The sequence below is a fragment of the Nicotiana sylvestris genome, chromosome 5 (genome assembly GCF_000393655.2).
Source record: "Nicotiana sylvestris chromosome 5, ASM39365v2, whole genome shotgun sequence".
NCBI classification, from domain to species: domain Eukaryota; kingdom Viridiplantae; phylum Streptophyta; class Magnoliopsida; order Solanales; family Solanaceae; genus Nicotiana; species Nicotiana sylvestris.
The window spans coordinates 90,565,389-90,583,547 of NC_091061.1; the positions used below are offsets into that span (position 1 = coordinate 90,565,389).

Below are 18,159 nucleotides of genomic sequence, written 5' to 3' on the forward strand. Positions count from 1 at the left end.
GAAGTTGCAAGAATAACATACGCCCGAGATTTTTGACTATTATCAATGAAGGTAATGCAATATACTTTCGAAGAATTGATTGAGTTATTAACACGTAACCTTTTACAATACAGAAAATGAAGTACATATAGAATTCATGTTGTGAGGTTAGTATTCTACCTAAGATTTACAATAACAAATAAATAATATTGTACATTGTAAGAAAATATATAAAAAATCTCATATAATTATTTTTTGCAGTCATGGTCAAAACCTAAACAAACTTCATGCCGAGTTTGTTGCTGATATAAATAAAATGCTTGATGGACACAATATTTTGGCTAAGACATTTAGAATGGTAAGAGATAGATTTCAAGAAGATGGAAGCTCCAATGTTAATCTCAAATTGATAGGGAAAAAAAACACAGATGGAAGAAGATACAACTTACCGACCATTTCAGAGGTAGTTGCTTTAGTGGTTGGAGATGTTGAACTGTCTAAGTGTGATAGAGATATCATAATTGAAATCCAATCCGGACAACTACAAAGGATAAATGAATTGAATGCTGCATATTTAGGTATTCAATATCCTTTGCTTTTTCCATACGGTGAAGATGGATACGAAGAGCACATTCCTTTAAATGAAGATGGATGTGGAGATGGTAAACCAACTGCAGGAAGAAAATGTGTTAGCATGAGAGAATTTTTTGTTTACAAAATTCAAGACAGAAAGAGTGAAGTTCCGACAATTGTGTCTGTAAAAAGGTTATTTCATCAATTCTTAGTTGATGCATATGCAATAATTGAATCTGGTCGATTGAAGTATTATATGACTCATAAAAAACAATTGAGAGTTGAGATGTAGAAAGGATTAGAAGAAGCTACTTTGCATGGAGAAACTACTCTTTCATCTCAAGGGAAGAGAATTATTCTACTGTCAAGCTTCACAGGTGGTGCACGATACATGTTTCAAAATTATCAGCATGTTATGGCAATATGCAAATGGGTTGGGTACCCTGATCTTTTTATCACTTTCACTTGCAATCTGAAGTGTCCTGAGATTCTGAGACATGTAACAAGTAGGGGCTTAAATCTTGAGGATCATCTAGACATCTTAAGTAGGGTTTTTTAAATCAAATTGGATTGCTTGATAAAGGATTTGCGAGACAATAAAGTTTTTGGAGCAGTAAAATCAGGTATAAGTATCAACTTTTGAAGTAATAATGTAAACAATGTGTTTGATTTTGCATGAGACAATTTTTCAATATAGATGGAAATTATTTATTTATTCAATAAATACATTTTGCTTCTTCGTGCAATGATTTATACAATTGAGAAGCGAGGGTTGTCTTTGCATAAAAAATATCCAACTGCTGGTGATATTGACTAATTAATAACAACAAAAATACCAGATGAAGCAGTTGATCCTCATTATTATAAGGCCGTGAAAAGTTTCATGATGCATGACCCATGTGATTCTGCCAGAAAAGCTTCTCCTTGCATACAGAATGGGAGATGTACAAAGCACTTTCCAAAAAAGTTTATTGAGTCAACCACAATTGATAAATATGATTATCCTATTTATGGGAGAAGAGATAATGGAAGAACTATCAAGAAGGATAGTATTGACTTAGAAAATAGGTATGTGGTGCCGCACAATCTTTTCTTATTATTGAAATATGGTGCTTACATCAATGTGGAGTGGTGCAATAAATTGAGATTAATTAAGTACTTATTTAAATATGCTAAAAAAGGAAATGATCCTGCCACTGCTGCTTTTTCTAGAAGTGTGCAAGAGGAGGGTTCATCAGTTGTTGATGAAATTAATATGTACTATGATTGTCGATACATATCACCTTGTGAAGCTGCTTGGAGAATATTCAAGTTTCCTATTCGCTATAGACAACCTTCAGTGGACAAACTATCATTTCATCTTCCAAATGAACATCGTGTCATATTTTCTGATGATGATCCAATTGATGATGCTGCCAGTAGACCCACTTCAAGGGAATCGATGTTTTTTAGTTAGTTTGAGACAAATAAAACATCTTCTGAAGTAAGAGAATTAACTTATGCAGAATTTCTCCTTAAATTTTTGTGGAAACCAAAGTTGAAAAGATGGGAGAAAAGAAGAACTTCTGCATTTTCAATTGAAAGGATTTTCTTTGTTCCGCCCGGAACTAGAGAGCTATACTACCTCAGATTGTTGTTGAATGTCATTAAAGGTCCAAATGTTATGAAGATCTTAAAAGAAACAACAATCATGATTATCTTACATTTAGAGAAGCATGTTATGCACTTGGTTTAATTAATGATGACAACGAATATGTGGATTGCATAAAGGAGGCAAGTAGGTGGGGTATGCCAACGTATCTTAGGCAATTGTTTTTTTATGTTGTTGTTATCGAATTCAATGTCCCAACCAGAAAATATTTGGCAAGCAACATGGCAATTATTATTAAAAGATATCCTCCATGAAGAAAGAGTCTTATTGACTAATCCAGGTATGTCCAAACTTATATTTTTAGTTATGATATTTTTACATAATTTTATTGTGCATACGAGGGCATAAATAGATTATTCAGCCATAGATAATAATAATATATACTTATAAGAGGAAACAGTATTTTCATCTAGGCAATGTGTTTGTCAGTTCCCACCATGCACATAATGCACAAAAATTGCATCCACCTGCATGAATTAAAAAAATACATGCACTTATACTACAAAGACTAAGGACATGAGTTACTGGACTTACATTTGGATTAATTATAGTACAATCACTAATAACGTAAAATTATTTACACATTTCAGTTTAATTATGATTGTTAAAATTGTCTTTTTCTTTGGAGTATAGAATTTACGCGGTTTAAGTTTTCCTTAATCTAAAGTACATGCACATGCTAAATAATTTGCAGAAAAGAGAAATACTAAAAATTGTTTTAGTTCATAATGATAGTCAGTTAAATTAGATAGTATGTTTTTAACTATACAACTAATTGAATGTTATTGGTATAAAATATAGCATTCATAAATCTAAACCGTAACTACAAGTAACTATAACTTAAGTAAAAGTTAATTAACTTAGATTTTTGTTATAATCATATAATATCTTTTATATATTATACCTATTCAAGTTCTGTCTCATGGGGGGTTATTTTTTATGAAATCAGTGTTTACACATGGATAGTTGTATGTTTCTCTTTCATAGGTAACAAGTGAAAAATGGTTAAAGATTTTAGTTTATGATAATGATGGACAAATAACAAATGAAGCTAGAAATGTAGTGTACAATTTTTTTTTTGTAATTTAACTTAATACGTTATTAAATGATTTATTATTTAATTATTCTATATTATTATTGTCTTCTGATCCTTTGGTCTTATATATCATTTCTTTAGTTAATATTTTAATTTGGTGTAACGTAAGAAGATGTAATCTGCAGTTGAACTCTGAACAAGTAGCTCTGAAAACAATAAACAAATAGAAACTGAAACCTATTGCCATAGATAGTGACAATAACATTAATAAATTGTATGATAATATTTATTCTGTGTGAAACTTCCAACTTGCATATACGTGTGAAACTGAAATTGCATATACGTGTGAAACTGAAACCTGCTTGTAAAGTCATAAGTGATGTCTGGATTTCCAGCACCAAGTCATAAGTGATGTCTGAATATTCTGTGTAAAATTGAAACCTGCTTGCATATATACATGCTTTAGCTTGAACTTAAACCTACTTGCAGAGTTACCCCGGTGACAATAAAGATATTCAACACCAAGTCGAAATCGTAAATCACAGAAACGAGTTACTTGCATTTTAGCGGTCTTGAAATGGGAAATTGTGGTCCAATTTTACTGCCTAAAAGGCCCTTTTGTTTCTGTGGCAGTTCACTCCTAGAATCTTGAAGCCAATTAAGTATTAGCTTACTATAATCTACAGCAGCAGGATACCTGCGCAAGGAAATAGCCCGAAGGATCATTCTGGCACGTCCTCCTCATTATCTCATCACTAATATTGTTGAAAATGGCAAACTCCCACATCAGTGGGAGACTTAATTTGGGAAGAACTTCTTCCTATAAAAGAAGGCCTAATGTTTAGGATTTATACACACCTCTCATTTGCCTTCTTATCTTCTTAAGACATTTGTATCTTCTCTCTTTAGTATTATTTCACTTGTATTTTTGGAGTGGAATAAAATATTGGTTGTGTCCGAGGAAGTAGGCAAAATTGGCCGAACCTCGTAAATTCTGGTGTTCCTTTTATTGTTGCTTTATTGTCTTATTTATTATTTGGTGGTTGTCATAATTTTTGGTATAGTAGTTCTGACTCATTCACACTATATACATTTGGCTTCCGCAACAATTGGTATCAAAGCCAAGGTACTGTCTAAGTATGCTCTGTGATTGCAGCATAGTCTGATCTTCCACATCAGAAAAGATTTATCTTGGTAACTGAGTCAAGGTTCTGTCTGAGTATGCTCTGTGGTTGCAACTTAGTCTGATCTTCCACATCAGAAAGGAAATAATCTTGATTTGTGTCGTCAGTTATTAAATAATATTTGTGTCAAAGATGGGAGACAATAAACAAGAAGAATCTACATCAAGTGTCAACAATACATCATCATTGACATCTTCGCTTATGACAAGAATTGTGTCAAATGCGAAATTTGCGGTAGAAATTTTTGACGGGTCCGGACATTTTGGGATGTGGCAAGGCGAGGTTCTAGATGTCCTTTTTCAACAAGGGCTAGATCTGGCCATTGAAGAAAAGAAACCAGATGTTATTGGAGAAGAAGATTGGAGAATTATCAACCGTGTTGCTTGCGGTACCATTCGATCCTACCTTGCTAGAGAGCAGAAATATCCATACACAAAGGAAACTTCTGCAAGTAAATTATGGAAAGCACTGGAGGATAAATTTTTGAAGAAAAACAGTCAAAATAAATTGTACATGAAGAAGAGACTGTTTCACTTCACCTATGTTCCTGGTACCACGATGAATGAACATATCACCAGTTTCAATAAGTTGGTCACAGATTTGCAAAATATGGATACAACTTATGATGATGGTGACTTGGCCTTGATGTTGTTGGCGTCACTTCCTGATGAGTACGAGCACCTTGAAACTACTCTACTCCATGGAAATGACGAAGTTTCTCTCAGAGAAGTTTGTTCGGCTTTGTACAGCTATGAACAAAGAAAGCGAGAAAAACAGAAGGGCGGAGAAGGAGAAGCACTATTTGTGAGGGGTCGTCCTCAAAATCAAACGAGGACAAAGAAGGGAAGATCCAAGTCAAGATCCAGACCCAGCAAAGATGAATGTGCCTTTTGTCGAGAAAAAGGGCACTGGAAGAAAGACTGTCCGAAGTTGAAGAATAAGGCCAAACATAACAATGGAAAGGCCATTATGGATTCAAATGTAGCTGATTGTGATGATTCAGACTTCTCATTAGTTACAACAGAGTCATCAACATCATCAGACATATGGTTGATGGACTCGGCTTGTAGCTATCATATGTGTCCCAACAGGGACTGGTTCGTGGAATTTCAAGAAGGAGAATATGGAGTCGTCCACACAGCGGATAACAGCCCTCTTACCTCATATGGCATTGGTTCAATACGATTAAGGAACCATGATGGAATGATCAGAACATTGATAGATGTTCGATATGTACCGGATTTGAAGAAGAATCTCATCTCTGTGGGAGCCCTAGAATCAAAAGGGTTCAAAATCATTGCAGAAAATGGAGTGATGAGAGTATGCTCCGGTGCACTAGTGGTAATGAAGGCTAATCGGAAGAATAATAATATGTACCGCTATCGTGGCAGTACAGTTATTGGGACAGCGACAGTAACATCCAGTGACGACAAAGAGGCAGAAGCAACCAAGCTATGGCACATGCGCTTGGGACATGCTGGAGGAAAATCCTTGAAAACTCTATCAGATCAAGGATTGTTAAAAGGAGTAAAGGCTTGCAACTTGGAGTTTTGCAAGCATTGTGTCAAAGAGAAACAGACAAAGGTTAAATTTTGTACAGCGATCCATAATAATAAAGTCATTTTGGATTATGTACACCTTGATGTTTGGGGTCCTTCCAAAACACCTTCATTGGGTGGGAAGCACTATTTTGTAACCTTTGTTGATGATTTTTTCCGAAGAGTGTGGGTGTATACAATGAAGAGCAAAGATGAAGTGTTGGAAATTTTTCTCAAATGGAAGACGATGGTGGAAAATCAAACAGGCAGGAGGATCAAGTGTATTCGCACGAACAATGGAGGTGAATACAAAAATGATCATTTCAATAAGGTTTGTGAAAATGATGGCATCGTCCGACACTTCACTGTCAGACATACACCACAACAGAATGGAGTGGCAGAACGTATGAACCGGACCTTGCTGGAGAAGGTACGGTGTATGTTGTCCAATGCTGGCTTGGGCAAAGAATTTTGGGCTGAGATAGTTACATATGCATGCCACCTCATTAATCGTCTACCATCTACTTCTATTGATGGCAAGACACCATTTGAAAATGGTATGGAAAGCCTGTTGTAGATTATGACTCTTTGCACGTATTTGGCTCAACTGCATATTATCATGTGACAGAATCAAAATTGGATCCAAGGGCAAAGAAGACTATTTTTATGTGGATTACTTCTGGAGTCAAAAGATATTGCTTATGGTGTCCTATGACAAAGAAAATAATATTCCCTGCTACCTTTGATGAATCTGCTATGATAAATAAGGTAACAAAACATACCAAACAAAATGATGGTGCTTCTAAGCAGGTAGAGTTTGAGGGAAAATTTATTTTTCCTATACAAGAAGTAGAGGAGGAAACAAATGAAGATTATCCTCTGGAAGAAGAGCTAGTAGAGAGGGAGATTCCAACTCAGGAACCTCAACAACAACTTAAATCAATTGCAAATAGCAGGCCAATAAGGACAATAACAAAACCTGTTCGTCTTATAGAGACGGTTGCTTGTGCCGCCTCAATTGTAATTGATGATGTTCCTACCACTTATAAAGACGCAGTCCAAAGTTCAGAAGAAGATAAGTGGAGGATTGCCATGAATGATGAAATACAGTCCCTTCATCAGAATCATACATGGAGATTGGCCAATCTCCCGAAGGGAAAGAAAGCAATTGGGTGCAAATGGGTATTTGCAAAGAAAGAAGGATTTCCTAACCAAGAAGATGTTCGCTACAAAGCAAGATTGGTGGCCAAAGGATATGCTCAAAAGGAGGGAATTGATTACAATGAAGTATTTTCTCCAGTTGTAAAACATTCCTCCATTAGAATTATGTTGGCTTTGGTAGCACAGTTGGATTTGGAACTAGTTCAGATGGATGTAAAAACTGCATTTTTACATGGAAACTTGAAGGAGGAAATCTACATGACTCAGCCAGAAGGATTCAAAGTTGCTGGAAAAGAAAATATGGTGTGCAAACTTGAAAAATCATTGTACTGATTGAAACAATCTTCTAGACAATGGTACAAGCGATTTGACGAATTTATATTGCGGCAAGGGTACAAGAGAAGCAAATACGATCATTATGTATATTTGCGCAAGCTTAAAGATGGTTCCTTTGTATATCTTCTCCTATATGTTGATGATATGTTGATAGCTTCCAAGAATTCGGAAGAAATTGATAAGTTGAAGATTCAACTGAAGAAGGAGTTCGAGATGAAGGATCTGGGTGAGGCAAAGAAAATTCTTGGCATGGAGATAATAAGAGATAGACGTTCAAAGAAACTCTGTTTATCTCAGAAAGAATATTTGAAAAGAGTACTACAACGTTTTGGCATAGATGAAAAGACTAAGCCAGTTAGTACTCCACTTGCTCCCCATTTTAAGCTAAGTACTACTATGTCGCCAAAAGATGAAGCTGAACGAGAGTATATTTCAAAGGTACCATACGCAAATGCTGTTGGTAGCTTGATGTATGCAATGGTCTATACGAGACCTGACATTTCACAAGCTGTTGGAGTTATTAGCAGATATATGCATAATCCAGGAAAGGAGCATTGACAAGCTGTGAAGTGGATTCTACGGTATATTCATAATACTGTAGATGTTGGGTTATTTTTTGAGCAGGAAGGCAATCAGTCTGTAGTTGGATATTGTGACTCGAATTTTGCGGGTGATCTGGACAAACGAAGATCAACTACTGGTTATGTGTTTACTTTTGCAAAGACACCCGTTAGTTGAAAGTCTATTTTGCAGTCTACAGTTGCTTTGTCTACAACAGAGGCAGAGTACATGGCTATTACAGAGGCTGTGAAAGAGGCAATTTGGCTTCAGGGGTTGCTAAAAGAGCTTGGTGTTAAACAAAAAAGTATCACAATTTTTTGTGATAGTCAAAGTGCTATTCAATTAGCGAAGAACCAAGTTTATCATGCAAGGACGAAACACATTGATGTTCAGTATCATTTCGTCCGAGAAATCATAGAAGAAGGTGGAGTCACGGTGAAGAAAATTCATACTACAGAGAATCCTGCTGATATGCTGACAAAAGTGGTGACTGCGGTGAAGTTTCAACATTGTTTGGATTTGATCAACATTGTTGAACACTGAAGATTGAAGATGAAGACACAACCAAAATTTGTTACCGAGAGAAAATTGAAGATGTGGAAATTTGCCAAGGTGGAGATTTGTTGAAAATGGCAAACTCCCACATCAGTGGGAGACTTAATTTGGGAAGAATTTCTCCCTATAAAAGAAGGCCTAATGTTTATGATTTATACACACCTCTCATTTGCTTTCTTATCTTCTTAAGGCATTTGTATCTTCTCTCTTTAGTATTATTTCACTTGTATTTTTGGAGTGGAATAAAATATTGGTTGTGTCCGAGGAAGTAGGCAAAATTGGCTGAACCTCATAAATTCTGGTGTTCCTTTTATTGTTGCTTTATTGTCTTATTTATTATTTGGTGGCTGTCATAATTTTTGGTATAGTAGTTGTGACTCATTCACACTATATACATTTGACTTCCGCAACAAATACAATATATATTGTCTCTCATTTGCATCAAAAGTTGTCGCCTAAGGACCAGAAATTCTTGAGTTTTTACCCATGTTTTTTTTAATGATAAACCTCAATACGGATGACAACTTCTGAAAAATGCACCGCAATATGTCCATGAGCATTTGCTACAATAATGTTCCCTTAAGTACATGCTTCATAACAAACAAATTATATAGCATCATTATTTTTCATGGAATATTCATATCAAACAAATTATATAGTATCATTATTTTTATGAAATATTGACTCTGCAAATGAAGTATAAGCTTTACTCGAGTATCAAAATATTTTTATTGTTTGGTTATAAAAATGATATTAACAATAACAAATTAAATTTTACGATGTAGGTCGTTTTTTTTACTTATCCGCGTGGGTACTAATAATAGTAATATTATAAAAGTAAACCTGAGGAGAGTCTTTGAGATTTTCAGAAAAGGAAAATAATAAATGAGTTTTCCCGAATTGCCAAATCAGCTGTCACTGACTCATAGACTTTCCTTTGTGTGACCATCCGAACCCTTTATAGATCGTCACGTCCTAGTCAAAATCTTCACTTGTGCCATTATTATATAGTATCTCAATTCTCAATCAAGTAGTAGTTCCCATTTTTGTCTTCGTTTCTGTTTTAACTATTATTATCTTGATCTTCTACTACTTTTTGCTTTCTGGGTGTTGGCCATGAATGCTCTTGCAGCCACCAACCGTAACTTTCGCCAGGCCGCTCGCATCCTTGGATTGGACTCCAAACTTGAGAAGAGTCTTTTAATCCCTTTCAGAGAAATTAAGGTTACTGATTAATTTATTATCTTTGTAAATTTTCTATCTTTCTTGTGCGATCGATTTCATGTTACTATTGATTCTTTTTAAGACCGCTAGCAATTTTTCTTTTTCTCTCTGAATTTTCATGAGAGGTTGATTAATTTTTTTTTGTGTGTGTTTGATCAGGTGGAATGCACAATTCCCAAGGATGATGGAACATTGGTGTCCTATGTTGGGTTCAGAGTGCAACATGATAATGCTCGGGGTCCTATGAAAGGGGGAATCAGATACCATCCTGAGGTTATTTTTATTTGCTTTTGATATTTGGTCTTTTTGTAATTTATGTCTTCGTGTAGATAGCAATTCAATAATTTCACTTTTAAAAGCTTTCAGCTATGTCAAAACCGAGGTTGTATAAACTTTTTGCTTTTGCTTGGTAAAAACTGGTATTCTGAGAAAGATATCAGATGTGATCCTAGAGCTTTCAATGCATGCTAAGACGAATAGGTGTTCCACTCTAATCATCAGTTATGTAACATAGATTAGTGGTATAAGATTGTATTATTTATTTGGTTGCGAATTAAAGAGTCGTTCCGTGTTCTAGGGAGTCTTGATTCTATTTATAAAACTGTTGGTGTTGTCTTTTTTGGGGGGTTGGAACGTCAATGACGTTAGGTTCCCGCTCTTATATGTAATTTAACAAGGGTGAGTAGACTTCTTTTGGCGCCTACCATACAGTACAAATTAGCCAAGATCGGGATAGCTAGAACGGTGGTATTAAATGAGTACCAGATTCCGATCAAATTAATTCCAATTAGTACTTATCTTTTAACCAAAATCTGTTCTGTTAAGCCTCACCACAAATGTATATGTGTCGTTTGAAAGAATATTATGATGCATCGACCATTCATGTGCATGTTATCCATGATCACATAAGAGATCTGTAATTCCACGAAACTTTTTACATAATGTGTCAGGTCAAATCCTTCAGGTGCTTCAAGCATGAAACATTGGCTTTGTCCATAATAAAAATAGATAAAGAAGAAATCATTGGGCTTATATATTTAGATAGAAATTTATTGTTTGGAGGTTTCAACTCATCCTTTTAGATTTTATAGCATCTGGGTTATTTCGTTGGTGACAAACACGTGTAGGTTTGTATACCTACTTTATTTAGCTTTCATTAATGAGTTCAACATCTTTGGAAAAAATTTTCTGGTCAAGGAATTACTGTGTGTAGTATCTGCTAGATCATGGTCAAGTTTTTCCATCATTACATGACTAGATCTCCAGTAGCCTTTTTCTATCCAATTCTTGTATGTCAATGATAAATTTCATTACATGGTCTTATTTATTCAATTCGCCTAGTTTTGCTGGTACTCTGTATTCAAGTGATTACTGTTTCTAGCACTGGACTTGGTACTGAGATATATTGTAAATTTCTTTTGCAAGGTTGACCTTGACGAAGTAAATGCCCTTGCTCAATTAATGACTTGGAAGACTGCTGTAGTAGATATTCCATATGGCGGAGCTAAGGGTGGAATTGGCTGCAAACCAAAAGATCTAAGCAAGAGTGAGTTGGAGCGCCTTACGCGTGTTTTCACCCAGAAAATTCATGATCTAATTGGAATTAATACGGATGTCCCTGCACCTGATATGGGCACTAATGCCCAGGTTAGTAATATAGGTCATTATCTCAAATATTTCTTCTCTGTGGAGCTACAGAGTAGTTGCAAACAAATAGGCTTACTGATACTTTATATATACAGACTATGGCCTGGATTTTGGATGAGTATTCAAAGTTTCATGGTCACTCACCTGCAATTGTGACTGGAAAACCGATAGTAAGTTCTTGCAACATATTTTTTAAGTCCTATCTGCTACATTTTGGACTTATCCAATTTGGTTAATATTATGAGTTTTCATTCAATTTATTGAAGTACCCTGTTTCATCTTCTATCATAGGATCTTGGCGGTTCATTGGGTAGGGAAGCTGCAACTGGGCGTGGTGTCGTTTATGCTACAGAAGCTTTACTTGCTGAATATGGAAAGAATATTAAGGATTTGACTTTTGCAATTCAGGTAAAATTTCGGAGTTGTTCAATTCCAGCACACCATTGTGTTCCTCTGCTCGCTATTTCGCACAATTCACTCAAAATGACTATTGTAATCTTATATTTGTATTTCTTAGGGTTTTGGAAACGTGGGAGCATGGGCAGCAAAGCTTATTCATGAGAGAGGTGGCAAGGTAATTGCAGTGAGTGATATAACTGGAGCAGTCAAGAATCCCAATGGGCTTGATATACCCGCTTTGCTTAATCACAAAGAAGCAACAGGGAAGCTGATCGACTTTAGTGGTGGGGATGTGATGAATTCAGATGAAGTGCTTACACATGAATGTGATGTTCTCATACCTTGTGCTTTGGGAGGAGTTTTGAACAGGTTTAGACCCTTAAATTACATTTAAATTTTTGGTCCTTATATGCTGCGAATATAAAGTAAAGTTCCCAAAAGTAATTGATTGTAGAAAGCCCTTAATAGGTGTTAACTTTTAACTTTTTGTTACTATGTGAAAGATGATTAATTTTTTCCTATTTTCAATTTACATGATATACGTGAGCACCAATAACAAACCTTCTCTTATTTTCTTTGATGAGATTATGTGGAGAAGAAATTCTTTACTGTGTGAATTTTTTCCTTTATTCTGTCTTTATTACTAAACCATATATAGGGATTTATTATACATACGTCTAATTTTGTCCCTGTGTGAATCTGTTTTTTTTTCTCGGAAGAGAAAATGCTGATAATGTCAAGGCTAAGTTCATCATAGAAGCGGCAAATCATCCTACTGATCCAGAAGCTGATGAGGTAACCACATTTTCCAGGTTTTCTAGCCATTTGACTACTAGGATTACCATTTGTTGACAGATAACTGCCTTCTGCAGATTTTATCTAAAAAGGGAATTGTAATACTTCCCGACATATATGCCAATGCTGGAGGTGTGACAGTCAGTTATTTTGAGTGGGTTCAGGTAATATCGTATATCTTTGACATTGACACCCCCTATATCTCTTTTCATTACATTGGAAAGATCATACAGGTTTTATTCTGACCACCGTTTTAAGTTTAGTGCAATTTTGTGAAGAATAAGTAAGTTTTTGAGTTCTTCAGTCTTCATCATGCCATATAGTTTTCCTCTGAAATCAGTTTTCTGACGACATAAGACAAGCCTCGAACCATATAGTTTTCCTCTGAAATCAGTTTTCTGACGACATAAGACAAGCCTCGAATTCATGTAGATTGCATTATTGCAAGTATCTAGGTTGAAATTTTCTGGTCAATGTCTTCACAAGTTCTTCTGCACTGCCTCCAGAAGGTGCATGCAATTTTCTTAAACTGAGTCATATCTTAATAGCTGTTAAAAATGTACTTTGGCAACTCTTTTCTTGTGTCTGAAAGTTTAGGAGAAACTTGAAATCTTAATCTCACTTTTTATTCTTTCCAGAATAGTTCAACTGTGCATTTTAGTTATTCTGAATATATTCTTTGTTCATGTACAGAATATTCAAGGTTTTATGTGGGATGAGGAGAAGGTTAACCGGGAGCTTAAGAAATACATGACAAAAGCCTTCCATAAGCTGAAAAACATGTGTCAGTCACACGATTGCAATCTTCGGATGGGTGCTTTCACACTGGGCGTGAATCGTGTTGCACGTGCCACAACATTAAGAGGTTGGGAGGCGTAATTATATTCGCCTCTTTTGTGGCACAACATACTCCCTTTCTACAGATAAAAATTTATTGTCTTTCTCTGCTGCATGAACTGAACCATTTTAAACATGTGAGACATTCATCAACAAATAAAACAGCCTTGCTTCATCAATACTCCTGGCATTCAGTAATCTCTCTTCTCATATTTCTTTCTATAATATCGAGAATCATGTGCTAGATATTGAAGGGAAGATAGATAATATACTATTGGATGTATGTATATTAATTCTAGTAGTAGCAAATGGAAGTGGAAGTCGTTCTACTGTATGACAGCCACCGTGCTTCCATCTTTATGCATGCAATGCGATGCAGATGGTTTAGGATGTAGATCCTTGTCATTGTTAATGATTTAGGGAAATGAAGGGTCCAGTCCATCGGAAAAGAATTTCGTGGTTATGTTCGTGGTGAAGTGGACATCTGGTCCTTGTTGCTACTGTGATGAACCCAAGTGTTTAGTTCTCTCGTCATTTTCCAGCATGGTACATGTTGTCATAAGGGTGATTTATGTCACTCGAATTCTGCCTGAGGCTCACCATTGCGTGGCAGTCAAGCCCAGCCTTGACTTCAGCCTTCCAATACTTAGAATAATTTTTAGGAACGTTTTGGACTTAGAATGATTTAGGCAGCAAGTAAAGTAAGTAAAGGCACACACAAATTTACAGATTTCTTTCCAACTCGTATTAATACGGGAATACAATAACACAAAGAAGCCAACCCTATGGCCAAGAACAAAGAACTCCCTAATTCCCTGCCCCAAAACGAATTTCTCACCCTTAGGAGTTACACTTAGACGTTTTTGGCTAACACTTGCCACAAGACTAAGTTTTCTGCCCATTTGGGACAGTCTTATGCACATATTTATAGTGCAGGCTGTCCAATTACACTTGGCAGCATTTTAGACAATCAGTTGACAAGCCCCAATTGATGAGCAAACATAGGGAATATGCTAAAAACGTGTATCACTAAGCCACACAATCAGCCATGATCTAAAAACGTGTCTCCACTTAGCCCCATGATCAGTCATGCTTGAATGGGGCAGTTGTAACCGCTCAACCGCCCTGCATGTGTACTGCATGTGCTTGTTTTGGCCAGTTGCTGCACGCCCAAGGCTGGCATTGCGCACAACCTTGCCCTTTGACATTGCTCCGCCCCTATGTCATGATTATACCTTGCCGCCCATTGACTTAGCCGCACACGTCCATTGCCACAGTTGCCCGCCTATGTCAAGTCGCCCTCAACTTGATCAAATCTGCCCACATTAATGTCATTGCTTGTCCCGCATTGCCTTGCCTTGTCTTGCCATGTCTTGCCATGTCTTGGCCCCTGCTTTGACATGATGTCGACTTGCCATTGTTATGACAACCCGCACGTCCATGTGAAATGCGTTTTGCCTCCGTTCCAGGTGCGTTTGTCAACCCTGCATAGTCCGTCATGCCAAGTTGCCCATCATGATGTTGCCCCATTTTTCAGGTTGTGTGCCAAGGCCATCATAAAAATCGTTGTCACAACCCACACCTGCCGAGGAACTTTGTCAAGGGGCTAACAAACCACCCCACCCGAAGAATTCGTCGTCCTCGACGAAGTAGTTTCCGCATTTTTCAGCACCACCATAGGCCCTAAATATGCCGTCTCCTGCTCATGTTTTCCTCGTTCGGCTCATCATTACCTTTTTCATTAGCAAACAAAGTTGTAAATCGTTCAAGTTTTGGACAGTCCCTCGCGATATGTGGTCCTTTACAAATAAAACAGCCATCAAACTTGTTGTTTTGTCCCTTGTTTGTCGAAGGTCCAGCACATTGCTTTTCTTTTCATTGCCATTGCCCTCAAAGGCATTACCCTTGTCATTCCCGTTTTTCCTCCACTCTTTTGCCTTGTCCTTGTTTCCATTTTTTGACTTTGAAGTAGTAGAGAAATCAGAACCATCTTGTCCTAACCGGAAGTCAGCCAACGCTTCCGCAACAACGATGGCACTAGGAAAGTCTTTCACATTTTGCCTTCGGAGTTCCATTTGCGCCCACGACTGCAACCCATAAAGGAAATTATGCAGCTTGTCTTCCTCAGATATGTTGCTTATATCCAACATAAAAAAACTGAAATCTTTGACATAATCCTGACCGTTCTAGTTTGGTTCAACGTTTTCAAACGATATCTAGCAATCCAGCCCACATTGCTAGGAAAGAATTGATCCTTCAACTCTTTTTTCAGCCCTTCCCAATAGTCAATTTTTGGCCTACCAGCACTTACATCATCTGCCACGCGCGTCCGCCACCAAAGCTTTGAATCGTCCACCAAGTACATGGTCGTAATGGTGACCTTGTCTTCATCTCGCACATGGGCAGCCTGAAAGTACTACTCCATATCCCACAGGAAATTTTCGAGGTTCTTGACATTCTTTGCACCATTAAACTCTTTAGGCTCCGAAATTTTGACCTTGGTACGATCTGCCCCACGCTATGCATCATCATTGCCAGCAGCACGACACAACAACCTTATTTTCCGCTTTTAGATCTGTGCACTCCTGGCTCAGCCTGTTCATCTCTGCCTCAAGATAGATAAGACGAGTCAAAATAGTCAGTAATTGATCACCATCAACAGTTCCGACGAGTGCCTCCAATGCAACAACTTTTTCCCTCAGTTTTGCGTTGCCACCAACCATCTTTCACGAAATTCAACCTATGAACGTCGTGTCTTCGCCCCGATCTAGCCACGCTCTGATACTATTTGTCACAGGGGTGATTTATGTCACTCGAATTCTACCCAGAGGTTCACCACTGTGTGGCAGTCAAGCCCAACCTTGACTTCAGCCTTCCAAAACTTAGAATAATTTTTAGGAACGTTTTGGACTTAGAATGATTTAGGCAGCAAGTAAAGTAAGTAAAGACACACAAATTTACAAAAATTTCTTCCCAACTCGTATTAATATGTGAATATAAGAACACAAAGAAGCCAACCCTGTGGCCAAGAACAAAGAACTCCCTAGTTCCCTGCCCCAAAATGAATTTCCCACCCTTAGGAATTACACTTAGACGTTTTTGGCTAACACTTGCTACAAGACTAAGTTTTCTGCCCATTTGGGACAACCTTATGCAAATATTTATAGTGCAGGCTGCTCAATTACACTTGGCAGCATTTTAGACAATCAGTTGACAAGCCCCAACTGATGAGCAAACATAGGGAACATGCTAAAAACGTGTATCACTAAGCCACACAATCAGCCATGATCTAAAACGTGCCTCCACTTAGTCCGTTATACCGAGCTGCCCGTCATGATGTTGCCCCATTTTGTAAGTTGTGTCAAGGCCATCATGAAAATCCTTGTCACAACCCACACCTGCCGAGGAACTTTGTCAAGGGCTAACACATGTCTATTAGGTTATGCTACAAACTACTGAGTGCATACTTAATAACACAAGATGAGATAAAGGTTTCCTCTTTATCCAGCCCTAATAAGAATAAAAAGATGAATCAGTCCTTAGATCTTATCTTAGCTCAATCAAATTTTAATTGATTGTATAAACATATACCTGTGCTCGAAAACACAGATTTGTTTTTTCAAACTACTGTAACTTGATGCCCTCGAACATGGCAAGAAATTGAAAGAGTATTAGCACTTACTTTTTGCTGTATTCTCATTAAAAGCTGTGAAAAGTGGTCGTAAAATATATGGTCTCGCATATATAACCATTAGTTGTAGTACGGAGGTTCTTTGGGACTGAAGTAGAGAATTCGTTCAAAGTTGGCAAACAAATGTAATCGAAAGATCTGAGAGTTGAAGAAACAAAGAAATCAAGCTGTTCCTATTTTGGATAGAGAAGGGACGTTACCTGATCACCCAGAATCACTGTTTTAAATAATTGATTTCAAGTAAAATTAACAAACATAATTCGTTACCACTGGGAAGGTACGTTGAACAAGTTTATCATTTCGGCTTCATTTTGACCATTTTTGCTGAACAGGTTTTTATGGAATTCACAACAATAAAATGTGCAATTTGCGGTGTGTTAAAAATGCAATTGGATGAGGTTAATGCTATTTGCTGTCATGGCCGTTGAGCATACCCATCGCCGCAATCAATTTGCGGTAAATTAATGCAGGGGTTTTCTTAACCGCCATGATAGCAAATAGCAAAGGTCTTTAGCCTCCGCAATATTCGTTTTATTTAATATTTTCTGGGTAGAAAGGTTTATAAATCACTGCAATTTCTTAATGAACATTGCCAGAAATTGTTATTTCATTTTTAAGGGGCTTTAACCCCCCAATACTTTTAACTATATTTTAGAATTAATATTTTATTGTCCGAAGAAACTTCGTATGTCCTACTTTTTCTATTATAAAGTACTAGTAAATTGACCGCGCTTCCCACGGTTGTAAAATATATCAGACTTAGAAATAACTTTTTATAAAAATTACCATCTAAAAACTTTAGCCGCCTTTTAAAAATAAATTTTTTATATGTTTATTATATCAAAAGTATATATGGTTAAGTAAATTGTACAAAAAAATTATTATCACAAAATCATGTATGAGTAATAAGTACACAAATTAAATCAAGAGACAAACATAGTATTAAAGACCACAAGTGAGATTTGGAGAAAATAACTAATAACAGAAGGAGG

At 36.7% G+C, this 18,159-nt stretch overlaps 2 protein-coding genes across 2 annotated transcripts; both read left to right on the forward strand.

The window, feature by feature from the left end:
• The first annotated feature begins 334 nt into the window (after window positions 1–334).
• Window positions 335–2,008, forward strand: LOC138868961 (uncharacterized). The gene is made up of 3 exons (XM_070146542.1): window positions 335–736; window positions 845–1,058; window positions 1,392–2,008. Exons 1-3 carry the CDS (start codon window positions 335–337, stop codon window positions 2,006–2,008), a joined length of 1,233 nt encoding a protein of 410 aa, XP_070002643.1.
• A 7,433-nt stretch (window positions 2,009–9,441) lies between these two features.
• On the forward strand, window positions 9,442–13,655 carry LOC104210775 (glutamate dehydrogenase A). The gene is made up of 9 exons (XM_009759740.2): window positions 9,442–9,798; window positions 9,958–10,071; window positions 11,224–11,445; window positions 11,541–11,615; window positions 11,737–11,853; window positions 11,963–12,213; window positions 12,564–12,639; window positions 12,717–12,803; window positions 13,333–13,655. Exons 1-9 carry the CDS (start codon window positions 9,691–9,693, stop codon window positions 13,516–13,518), a joined length of 1,236 nt encoding a protein of 411 aa, XP_009758042.1. The 5' UTR covers window positions 9,442–9,690; the 3' UTR covers window positions 13,519–13,655.
• The last annotated feature ends 4,504 nt before the right edge of the window (window positions 13,656–18,159 follow it).

Coding starts and splice junctions, on each gene's coding strand:
- LOC138868961 (XM_070146542.1), top strand. CDS start 335: ATGGTAAGAGATAGATTTCAAGAAGATGGAAGCTCCAATGTTAATCTC. Junction 737..844: donor AAGTTCCGACAATTGTGTCT/GTAAAAAGGTTA, acceptor GTTGAGATGTAG/AAAGGATTAGAAGAAGCTAC. Junction 1,059..1,391: donor GATTCTGAGACATGTAACAA/GTAGGGGCTTAA, acceptor CAAAAATACCAG/ATGAAGCAGTTGATCCTCAT.
- LOC104210775 (XM_009759740.2), top strand. CDS start 9,691: ATGAATGCTCTTGCAGCCACCAACCGTAACTTTCGCCAGGCCGCTCGC. Junction 10,072..11,223: donor GAATCAGATACCATCCTGAG/GTTATTTTTATT, acceptor TTCTTTTGCAAG/GTTGACCTTGACGAAGTAAA. Junction 12,640..12,716: donor CTGATCCAGAAGCTGATGAG/GTAACCACATTT, acceptor TGCCTTCTGCAG/ATTTTATCTAAAAAGGGAAT.